General features: G+C 42.6%; 1 protein-coding gene across 8 annotated transcripts in view; it reads left to right on the top strand.

Annotated features, from left to right (window-relative positions):
- Positions 1-12,317, top strand: part of agrn (agrin) — a 212,269-nt gene that overhangs the window by 45,081 nt on the left and 154,871 nt on the right. For 6 of the 8 annotated variants that reach the window (XM_057319910.1, XM_057319903.1, XM_057319905.1 and 3 more), the window contains exon 3: positions 8,193-8,213. The exons of the other annotated variants lie outside the window; for them this stretch is intronic. In XM_057319910.1, the coding sequence (XP_057175893.1) occupies positions 8,193-8,213 (21 nt within the window). The remainder of the gene's footprint in view (positions 1-8,192; positions 8,214-12,317) is intronic. 8 annotated transcript variants of the gene reach the window in all.

The raw sequence follows: 12,317 nt of genomic DNA, 5'->3' as shown, positions 1-12,317 counted from the left end.
CAGTTCCATTTCAAACTGCAACAGCTGTTTGTATACATCCAATCAAATCGCAGAGAAAGACAAAAGCCACGCCCACTATTTTTCTTATTAGAAATTCCATTTCACTCGGAAATACGGAAGTAAAAAAAATCATGTTAGCTTATGCCAACAAATGCTAACAAATACAACCTTAAGCCCCATTTAGACCGCCAGCGACACCCAGCGACAAAGCGAGGAGACGTCAATCGACATCCAGCATCACAAGCGACAGTGACCGTTCGCGACAGGAAGTGGCTGTGTTTAGCGACTCAGCAAAGTTGAGATTTGTTCAACTTTGTGCAAATGGTGAGCGACTTTCCGGAGCGACTACCAATAGGAGTACAGCAGCGGAGCTCACTTCAGTCGTCTATTGTCTGTTACTGCAGGGTTTGTTTATAAATGTTTCTAGGACAATCAAAGCTATGAGACAGTCGCTGGCGGTCTGAACGCAGCTTTATGATAGCTAGATACCCAAATCTTATTTTTTTGCTTATGTATTGGGTCTGAAATACCTTAAAAGGGTGGTTTCCTGAAACAGAATTTTAAGCAAACAGCCATTGTTACATTGTAGAAATAGTTGAATCATTACTGATTAACTGAGAATTGATTCAGTAGAATGGACAGCTTGAATTGATTTACACTAAACCGATTCTGAGGTGCTGTTAACAATTCTCTTTCTTAACATACTTATACTTCCAAGTTGTGAGATGAGTAAGGATAATAAAACTAGTCTAATAATAACTTTTTTTGGTTTTGTGTCTGTGTATTGTCTGGGGTCATGCTAATTCAGGCTAATTTTAGGTCTTGCCCCCTGTGGATGCTAGGACACTGGGGCAGACACATCTTGTGCCATTTGATTGTGAAGATTAAAAGCTGTCTCCTGTAATAGCAGGGGTTTTAGAGGCATTAAACGACTCTATTTAGTTAGAGGCATGGAGCTGCTTTCTCACAAGAGGATTTACCCTTGTTAGCAGAGCGCATGAAAAATTATTAGTGCAATAAAATCTTGGGGGGCTTTAAAGAATGAAGTGTCATTGCAGACACCTTGATTTGAAAATAAAAAAAGGTTTAATGCTTCAATAAATCCATGCCATGTGGATAGAAAGATATTTTGTGAATCGTTTAGGAAGAATTCCTCAATCACAAAGATGTTTTTTATTGTTTATAATTGTATCTGGTAAATGCCCTAAAGGCAGTCATACTGCTCCATCAGCTAATGCAAGCTACGATTGAGAGATTTAGCCTGTAATTCTTTCCTCACTTCTTGAGTTTTTCGATTAGTCAGTGCATGCTAGTGTGTAATGAGATTTGTGAGAGGAGCATGTGGGAGTGCACGTCTTCCCAGAATGCTCTCTGCCCTCTCACCTTTATGGCCCTTTTCCAAATCCACCCCAAGCTCTTGTGGTCTCACTTCGAGTCCAGTGGAGTAAAAATGAGCCATAAAGAGCGCTAGTCGGGACATTTTAAAGCTGTGATAACTCTTGACTTTCGAACAGAAGCAGCGGTTGTGCTGATTCACTAACTATAAAAAGTGGGCGGTGGTTAGCCATCATCAGTCAGGCAAACCATGCTGTCTATCCATGATGTTCATGTCTTGACCTCTGTTGAAGGTTGTCCGTCTAACTTGAGCCAATTGAAAGTTTCAAGGAAATTGGATTTGTGTTCCAGCTTCATCAAATCGATCACAGATCTTAAACAAGCCTGCCATGTATCACAAAGTTATATATATAATTTCTGTCCAAATGGACAGATTTATGAGGATATAGAGCTTAGTTGAACTGATTAAAGCTTTTCTAGTACCTCATGATGGAGGGTTTAATCCAGCCACTCGAAGTAAATTAAACAAGACAGTCTTAAAATGATAAGGAACGAGAGAGTTGCATAGTGTGAAATTGCACTATTGTGAGATTATGCGCTTTGAGTAAAAGCAGTCCTTTTGGATTTCTGCGACTCTCCCCTTTTCACTCAATAAGCACTTGTTTGTTCAGATCCCATAGAAGGGGCATCTAACATTGTCTTGTTGTAAGAGTAACTGTTTCATTTATAATTAAACTGTCTAACTTTATTATCTATATCACTCTTAACTTTATATACTGCCTAATAAGACAGTGCAGCCCTTTCTGCACCAAGCAGTTTATTCTCAGTTTATTAATAGGATTGTTTAGTCCGGATTATGCATTTTTTTCAAAGTCTGTCCCAGTCGTATTAATGTCTTTACTGTACTGTATGGAGAATAGCCAAGCCACATGACTTCATGGCTCTGTTTAACTCAGTTATGTGATGTGTAATGAGCTGATTTACATAATGATGAAAGTCTGAAAAGTCTTAAATCCAAAGGAAATCTAATTCAGAGGGCACTTAATGTAGAATAGTCTTGAAGCTCTCAAATGCAAATGGAGTCCGTGACCTTTAGCTCAGAAGTTAAGTACTGTCAGGAAAACTGCAGACAAAGAAGGGTCTGAATTAGATAGATAGCACAAGTAGCATTTAAGTGTAAAGAGTGTCACTGAAAGGGTAATTGATCCACATCTTATATAAATGACAGGGAATAGTCATTTATTGTGACAGCTTATCCTTTCTGAAGTTCAAGATGGCGGTAAACCCCAATAAAGTGGGCAGTAGGGTTCCTGTGAAGAACGTTGTGTGTAAACACTTCAGTTCCCTTTCTGTCGGTCTCTCGACGTTGTGTCGAACCGACAGAATGGGGTTTGATCTTGAGAACCAATCATCTCTGATTGTACTTTTAAAAGGCCAATGAAGTTGGCGAATGGCATGGCATGCCAGTCTCCGCCCCGTACATAAGGGTATAAAAAGGAAGATGGCGTGCCCATTCATTCACCTTTTGTTCTTCAGAACCTGCTGAGCATACATGCTGAACGCATTATCTCTGGAACTACTGGATTCTATGACGCAGAGCAGCGGATTCATCCTGATGTGTGCGATTTTCCCCTGGGCGTTTCGGTGGCAAGCCAAGGGTGTCTACTAAAGCAAATTTCCTTAAAAAGAGCAAATTTCTCACAGCGTTCACTTGCCGCCAGGCATGTCTCGCCACTGTAATCTTGAATGTGGCCGGCTCGTCCTCGAGCACGGTAGCTGCACGGTAGATGCATCACATGTCTGGGTCTCCAACATGCTGAGGTAGCGTTTGTGGATAAGGCATGCCCACACTGCGAGCATATGCCGATCAAGGCATTGCGACACGATTGGCAGTGTTCTTTTTGGAACCAGCCACAACATCATCTGCTTCCCGTTCCGCGGCTGCTGCCAAGTCGTCCGCAGCGACGATGGTGATATGGGGACTCCCATGGATGTTAATCCGTCGCAAAAAATGGCGCGGACCGTCCATGCCACGTCACGCTCGCCTACCCTGTCTCTGATGGGCGGCAGTCACCCGTCTCATAGCGGATCTACGCACCAGCGTACAGAGGACGAGGTGTCAGTCACGGCATTGGATGGTAACTTCCTGGCAACAGACGCTGAAGATTCCATGAAGTTCCTGACTACGGCCGGTCGAGCCCAGGACGAGTCTGATGCGGAGATGACAGGCTTGCTTTCCCGAGCCGCCGCGAGCCTCGGGTTGCAGTGCACCGCACTGCCTTCCCCGCAGCGCTCACGGCTGGATTCTTGGTACCTGGATACGGAGCGCGGTGGCAAGCCGCGTTCCGCCCCGGTACATTTTTTCCCGGAGGTGCATGAAGAGCTAGAACAGCACACTGACTCACCTGATGAAGGGGAGAAGGCGCTTTGCAGGCGTACGCCCAGCCGGCTGTCGGTCGGTCTCACCTGGTGTGCAAGATGCGGACAGACACCGGCTCTACAAGAAGTATTGGCCGTAGCTCAACCCGCAGCTCTGCATATGTCTGCCAGAGAGGTGCCCTGAGATGTGCCCCGGGTGGAGTGAGCCCTCACTGCCATTGGGCACGGGATATCTTGGGATCGGTACGCCAAGGTGATGGCGTCCACGATTCAGTGGGGGGACAGCACTCCCCTTCTGCTGTCCTCCAAAACAGACAAAGAGCTGCTCAGAGCTTCTGAAGCTCTGCATGCGGTCCAAGTAGCAGCGCAGGGCGCATACTGGACACAACACGGAAGGGGTTGGATCTTCCTCCCCAGAGGGGAGCGCCTGCAAGTTCACCACCTGGTCCCTGAAGGGAGTGGTGCACTTTCGAGCTTACGAGCAGGGCGGAGCGGCTCGTATTCCAGGCCCAGTGTAGGTGAGTTAACCTCATGAGGTGAACCCCTATACCTGAGCTAGTGCTCCACACGTAGTGACTCTCCTCCTTGGGTAGTCCCGTCTGACGTTTCCTCACTCTTGGTTCCCCAGTTGGTGAACCTGTGAACTCCCCTCGGTGGACTCCACCGCTTCTGTGCACCCCTTTTGGGGCCCCGCACTACTACTCCCATGAGATCTCCCCACTGGTGAGACCGTGTAGGTATCCCACGTATATTCTCCCTACGGAAGATGTGGTCTCCGTAGCATTCTCCCCTCAGGCGAGGGGGTAGCGCTTCCCAGTTTTCCTTACAGTGACGGGTGGCTATCTCGCCCCTAGAGTAGCAAAGGCCACCGCCTGTACGGCCATTAGTAAGAGCCTCTCATCATGATTCACGCAATTGATGCCTTACTACACCACTGGAAGGTTACGATTTGCGGTTGTGCTCACTTGTGACTCGCCCAGGCCAGTCAGTGTCGCTCCGCTGGAACTCGTGACGCGGCGCAGCACCGTGGCGTTTCGTATAGAAACCCCATTCTGTCGGTTCAACACCATGTCGAGAAACCAACAGAAAGGGAACATCTTGGTTACGTATGTAACCTCAGTTTCCTGATGGAGGGAACGATGTCCTTAATGCCACAACGCTTCGCCATCCACTGCAGCAACCGAGAATGCCTCTCATGTTCCTCAGCTCAAAGGTGAATGAATGGGCACGCCATCTTCCTTTTTATACCTGTATGTACAGGGCGTATACTGGCATGCCATGCCATTCGCCAACTTCATTGGCCTTTTAAAAGTACAATAGGAGATGATAGGCTCTCAAGATCAAACCCCATTCTGTCGGTTCGACATCAGGGAACTGAGGTTACATACGTACGTAACCAAGACGTTCTCTCTCATTGGGTGTTATTTACTATTGTGTTCACTAATAATTGTTCTACCATATGTATGCAGAAAATCCAAAATTGATTCTCAACATGAGTGTAAATGCATCCTGTGTCCCTGGTGGACCTCGGTGTCGAGGGCCTGATGACGGGAAGCAGGAGTTGAACTTCATACAGTGATACAAATGTATCCAGAGCAAATTCAATAAGCTCTTTGTTTTCTTCTTTAATGCTGTAGTGAAGTTCAAGTACCCACTCTTGTGCGACTCTTGTGACTTAGAAGCCCCTCACTTAGTGACCCATCAAACCCACGGTGCTCTGAATATATCACAGACAGATTTCTCTTAGGGCTGAGATGCCAGTGCATAGTAATGTTGCAAAGAAGGGCATTACCTATTTAAGATATTAATGCTTTTATATCTTTTATATGTTTTTTAAGAAATCAGACAAAATTTTTCTATTCTGTTTTGTGACTTTTTATTGTTTATTAAAATATAGATATATAAAGGAATGTAGGTGAAATTATATAACATACTAAGTGTGTAAACTAAGTATAGATATATACTGTAAAGGCTGTATCGTTTGGCCATTCTCCTTTATTTATCTCTTTACTTTTAAATTTACAACCTCTCCAGATAAAGATGCCCAGAAAGTGAAAGTGGTGTCAGTGTGAATCAAACTTAATTTAAGAGTTCTACCAACGGATCTGCACTATTTCTGCACACTGCGTCTGCCATCTGTGACGAATGCCTCACGTACCCATCAAACTGCGCGTACGCAGCGTGATGTGCATGAGAGGTGCTGGATACATGCCAGATTATAGAAGCCTATATAGAAGTCATTCTACTCATCCATCATTTCAGTTCAGACTGGAACACCACAGTCAGGAAGCCAGCGGAGTCATAAACATATGAACTTGAAAGAAAAGAGAAACATCCCTCATTTGCTTCTAACAAACATGAGCGCATTAAGGTACAAAACTTATAATGGCCCATTTGTCTCACAAGCTAATTCCAGCTGGGATGACAAATGATAAAGAGACCCGGTGATCTGAGATCAGAAGAGATGCTGTGTGTGAGGGATGGAGTTAGTTAGGCCGAACGCATAAGACTAAAGATTGTCTTATTTAAAGTATGTTTCAGTGCTCTACAAGTTGAGCTACAGGAATATGCAGTATGTGTGTTAAACTGGTGAGATAAACTCTTTAGTCAGTCACAGCCTGCTGTTAAAGGCAGGTACAATAACAGCCTATGGTGGAGAAGCTGTCTGCCTTATCTTGCCTAGGTAAATTCATCCTCGCCGCACACTCATGCTTTATAGATGTGATCTGGTTTGCAGTCAGTATCACTTACCTGCAATCTGCATCAGAGCGGAGGTTGATATGGCGACGGAGTGTATGGAACGTGTGTGCTTAACTGCGTGTGCTTGTTTGTCAGCCAGGTGCATCATTCACATAATGGAAACACTGCACTTTGTGTAAACGTGAGGTTTAAGATGTTTTTTGTCTGGGAAGAAACATCCAAGATTAACTTGGATCTCAAGATGAGAACCCACTTTACAAAAAAGTGGTCACATTTCAACCGGCAGAAGCAAAATTTAATTATAAAAATTATAGATTAATTTATAGATTATTTTTGTGCAGTCTATCTTTTAATAATTAAGATAATATCCCCCAGTTATATTTAGAAATATTATATTTAACAAAGTGTTGTATATTTATATATTTATAGAATTATATTTAAATATGTTATGTGTGATAAACATTTATAGAATTGCATTTTTGCATATGCTATTTCTTCCTGTTTGTTGCTTGATTAGTCATAAAAATAATGTCACAATACAAAACAATGTTGATGGTGCTATAAATATGCTTCATGTTTTCTTTGAGCCTAAATGTATGACGACATTGACCAGGCAACACAACAGTGTGTTTTTGACAGATTTTGTGAGACTCACCTTGCATTCCTTTCTGGTTTTTACGTAGTAAGCAACATTTGTTGTGAATATCTTTTACTTGCATGTTGTGGTTCTTAATAGAATATTATTAAGAGACCATTTCAAAATTATTTTCAGTTTTTCTGAATTCACTATTTATACGTAGGTGTTTATGCATACCTGTTCCGCATTTATTTGACTAACCAATAACTCTGTATGTCTGTCTGTCAAAAAAAAAAGTTCATTCTCTCCTTTGCTTACTCCAGCTTTAATCCTCCTAGTAGCATGGCCTTGTAAACTAACGGTACTGTTTAGCGTGTTGAAAAATGTTTATATGCTCTCCTACTTTGGATTGAAGCTTCGCTTTTGATAAAAGCGTCTGCCAAATGAATAAATGTAAATGAATAAATGTTTAGATAAAACGATCATTTTTGTTTCATTCTGTTAACTGTTAACTAGGCCTACTAACAATATGTCTCCCAAATTTCAAATAACAATATTGTTTTTATTTGCATTCATTTACAGAAAATAAAAACTAGAGAAACAGATCAAAATAACAGAAAAGATGCTGTGTATTTTTCAGACTTCAAATACGACAAAGAGAACAAGTTTATATTCACTTTTTTAAGCAATACAACAGTAATATATGTACATGTATTTAGGTAGTTCGAGAAGTACTTTATGTAACAACCTCCTTTTTTGTCACAGCTTTCATGTCTTGTCATGCCGTCATTCTTTCACGTTGCTGTTGGATGACTTTGTCACTCCTGAGATTTGATTTTGTTGAAATTCGACAGGCACTGGACTGGAATGGCCACAATACATCTAGAAATGCTGACTAAATGAAAATTTGGAATAGTCCTTTTTGGAATTTTTTCCATGTCTGTATATTATTAAGTGACACATGTTTGTGGGGTTATAGACTTCAGGTAATCCTTGTCAGTTGTATGCGGGTGAGAAACGTGACAGCTAGGCTTCATCAGATAACACCCCTTTGTCTTACACGCTTGTTATGTCTCCACCTCATTCTATTCCCCTCACATCTATCCCATAATGCCTCTTGTCTCACAAATGATTGCTCTGCCACTAACCAATCCTAACCAATGTTTTTCTTGTCTTCTTCTCTCACATTTGCCTTCTGAAGATCATAGAATGATCGTTGCAGGTAAGCACAGCTTTCTAAACCCCAAATGTCTTGCTTAGATGTTAGATGCTTAAATCCCGCTCTGCAGAGTCTGAAACTTATCCACAGTTCTTTCTCTTTTGGTGAGGCAAACAGCCAAGGATGTGTTTTCAACTTGTTTGCATTCCATAATGCTTTGGAATCAACCCTCCCCACCATTGTTGTCACCCGTATGAAACACACAACGTTATCCTCCTCTCTCCAATCAAAGCTTCTGCTTTCTGCTGAAAGATTCGGGAGAGAGAGTCTCTTTGAGGAATCTGAAAGCTTGTGAAGAATGCCCCCCTTTTTCTTTTTTCTCCAAAAAGTGGTTTGATAGCTGTGCCAGGCTTTAATTGAAAATGGCTGTAATGAGTGTGTGAAAGATCAGCGCGGTCTAGACGCACACATTCTGCGGGCAAACCCCTGGAGTGAGCTTAAAAGACGGAGGGCCCTTCCTCGTTCACCCTGCACACTAATAGTCTCCGCTTTAGTAAACGGGAAAGGGGGATTTTTCTCTCCCAGGAGACTGAATAAGGAGAATCAATGAGTGTGTACCATGTCCGAAAGTCACAGTGATGAGAGGAAATAGAGACGGATAAAGGGAGAATAATAAGCAGCGAATGTTGAAAGGGAATGGACTTCAGTGTTATTCAATCAGATTCAATAGCTCCTCCATAGGGTCCCTTACTTCTTAGTAGATTTCTTAGTAGATGTTTGTGCTGCTTTTGAGAGTTTAAATGTGAAATAGAGAATTGAGGGACAGAAGATGGGTTCTTTTTTCACGCCCATTAGTTTTCATTAACCTTATGCCTTATGGGTGATATGATTGTAGATTTCAATGGTGAATTTAAGCAGTGGTTCCTAAACTTTCCAAACTAAAAAGAAATGTAAAAAAGGTACAACTTCAAAATTTTGCTATTGAGTTACTTAATCTGGACAAAATATATTCAGCACAGTTGAATAAATCATTGTGGCTTTTGAAAAAACATTTTTGAATGTTTTCAAATAATAGTAATAATCAATATTTTTCTATTCTGCAATTAATTGGTTCATTTTAATATATGCATTAATGTGTAATTATCATTTTATGTTCACATATAATTATATTAATTGTTAATATATAAAATAATTATAAATAATAATATTATATATTTATATATAGATATTAACAATTTGAACTAAATTCTTTACTGATTTATTGCATTTTTAGAGACCTGGACTAGTTTTTTTTGCATATAGGTATTGATTTATTATTGATACTGCAGTATTAGAAGCTTGCATTGTAGGAGAATAGAATAGTGAAGTTGTTTTTTTAAGATTTGGAAGCGTCGTCTTTAGTGAAGGTAGAAAGCGGCTCAGTTTTTCTGATGGAGTTGTGAAAATGAAAAAGCACAGTGAATGTGAAGATTCAGGAAAGCTTTCTAGCATCTCTCTTTGTGTTAGCTCCACAAGGTGCACATTTTCTCACAGCTCAGTTTGCGGAGTGAGCTTTGGGGGAGTTCCATGGCACCACGGTTAGGGAGGAGCTGAATTTATATGTGAATGCTCTGCTCTCTCCCTCTCCTCCAAATTACCTTTGCACACTGTCCAGTGGAATCAGTTGCAAAGAGTTTATTAGTAAGTTCAGTCCAGGGTGGCTGGCTCACAGAGCGGTGCCCCGTATGGCAGCAGCTGTTGCCTGGAGAGCTCATTAACTGCAGAGATGTGACTTCTGTTTTCCTTCCACAGCAGATATACAAACACAAAAACAACCACCTGCAGAGAGAGGCACTGATGATGGCGCCCGGCACCTTGACACACAAACACACACACACACGCACACGCACACGCACACACACGCGTGCACACCTCTGCCACAGCCGAGGTAGTGAATTACTGTTAGTTCAACACAACAGCCTGAATTCTCATTATTGTCTGCATGCGATTGCAGCTCAAGACATCCCATAATCCACTGGAGGATGGAGGAGCGAGGTTTATCCTGTCTAACGTATAACACTTTTTGTTGTTTTAATGGATTCAGTCTTTTGGTTGTGGTGAGAATGTAGATTAGGTTCTTATATGGAATGCTTTATTCTTATTGGACAATTTCAGTATTTGGCTTTCCGATAGTTATGCTTCTCATAACTTTCTTCAGCATTTTTCTTGTCTCATTGGAAAAAAAATTATCGCAATAGGCAAATATCACAAGCCCCTATAGAGTGACTTAAGAGGGTCCTGATCACAAAAAAGACAGATGACCCACAAAAATGACCCACAGATTGTTTAGTATCTCTAAAAGTATACTTACTGCAGCCATGGTTAAAATCCATGTTACAAGTTGCAGCGCAGGTCTTGCTAGGTAATGGTACAAAAGTTCACAGTGTAGCCAGTCATGGGTGTATGTGGGCCGCTGATGCTTCAATGCACTGCTGTGTGAACTCCAGCAGCTCCGAAAGTTCAATGAGGCTGTTTGTTATCCAGCTTCTCAGAGGTGTGAAAAAACCCTGCCCCGTTTATTTTGTCGCCATGGCAGGGCGACATATAAACACCATCCAATAAACACTTCTCCTAAGCACAGTAGGCATTCAACGACTGGTGTCCCATTCGCTGTTCTTGCTAGAATCTTCTTGCTTGTTAGTCTCATTCATTTCCCTGGCTGATGCATGATGGAGGGGACTACATATTTGTTGCTCACCAAACCTCACTGAGACTATTGTTGCAGCCAAATGGGAAATCCATTTTTTCCTAAGCCACAAATCTGTTGACCGACAGGTCTCTTTGTATCAATCCCCCATGTTTTTCCATCCCTCGTTTATCACGGAACCGCTATTCAGTCATTTCTAAAAACCTGCATTAAAAATGTATGCGAGGGAAAATTGCACGTTTTGTTGGGCCCCGCTGTGAATGGGTCAGTGGGGACCCCTGTTAGATTAAAAGCATCCCACAGGTAGGCGAAACAATCACGTGCAATGTCAAATTTATTTTCCAGTGCACTTTTTATCTCGCAGAGAGAGTGACGGCAATTAGTTTGTTACCTCAGCACCTGTGATATCGCAATTATTTGGCGGCGAGGAGTGAACCTCTGAGAGCCGCGCTTGGAGCTTCAGCACAGACGGCAGCTAAACGTTCAGATTCATTAGTGGCTCACTGCTGTCTGTCACAATGACTGATGCTTGTTTTCACTTTGATTCAGTATGGCACCAGATCGCACAGAACAAACGGGAACGCGCGGAAGACTCTGCTAAATGCATTAAAAATTGTATCAACATGATGGATGTTGAAGGGGATGTAGATTTTGTTGTTGTTGTTGCAGCAGCCATATAAGGCTAAAGATTTTTTCTATGCAGTTTGGTAAAATAAAGTCATGCACATGCATTTACACTCTGTTTACAGTGGACACAAATGATGTGTCGTAACAAAAGCAGATCCAATTCCATTTCATTTTCAATTCAAAGCAGTTTAAGAGATACATTTTAGCAGTATTGTAGCATTTTATCAAGATCCCTAACGAAAATTGTTTTGCAGTTAAATAGATAAATGAAAAATGAAATTCTTTCATCATTTATTCACCCTCATGCCATTCCAAACCTGTATGACTTTATATCTTCTGCAGAACACAAAAGAAGATATTCTGAAGAACGTTGGTAACTGTAACACAGTTCAATGTAGGGAAGGAAGGAGGTGGGAACCGGCATCATTCAAACAATAAACTTTTAATCGTGAAAGTAAATAAACAATAATAAAACAGGCCGGCAGCCCCTCGCGGCCGACTGCCGGCCAAACAAACTGACTCCACTTAACTTCCGGGCCCGGGTCCTCTCTCTCGATGGTCCGGTCGCTCGTCCTCTTATGCTCCCGAGCTCCCCCGTGAGGCATGCGGGGACCGGCGGTCGCACAGCTGACACTCGTTGCCACTTACGCCGCCGGCCCCGCCTTACTCGCCCCACGGCTCTCGCCCCGCCTTCCTCGCTACATACCCCCATCACCCCTCACAGGCCGGGGGGCAGCACCGAGCCTGTGCTTACTCCCCCCCCCGGGGGGCCTTCTCCCATGAGGGCCCCAGTGACCGGGGCATGCACGGACGAGGCGAGAGAACGGAGCCGGGAGCTTCCCGAGCGACCGGGA

This window comes from Triplophysa rosa, linkage group LG21 (assembly GCF_024868665.1).
Source record: "Triplophysa rosa linkage group LG21, Trosa_1v2, whole genome shotgun sequence".
NCBI classification, from domain to species: domain Eukaryota; kingdom Metazoa; phylum Chordata; class Actinopteri; order Cypriniformes; family Nemacheilidae; genus Triplophysa; species Triplophysa rosa.
This window is presented reverse-complemented; position numbering and strand designations above follow the sequence as displayed.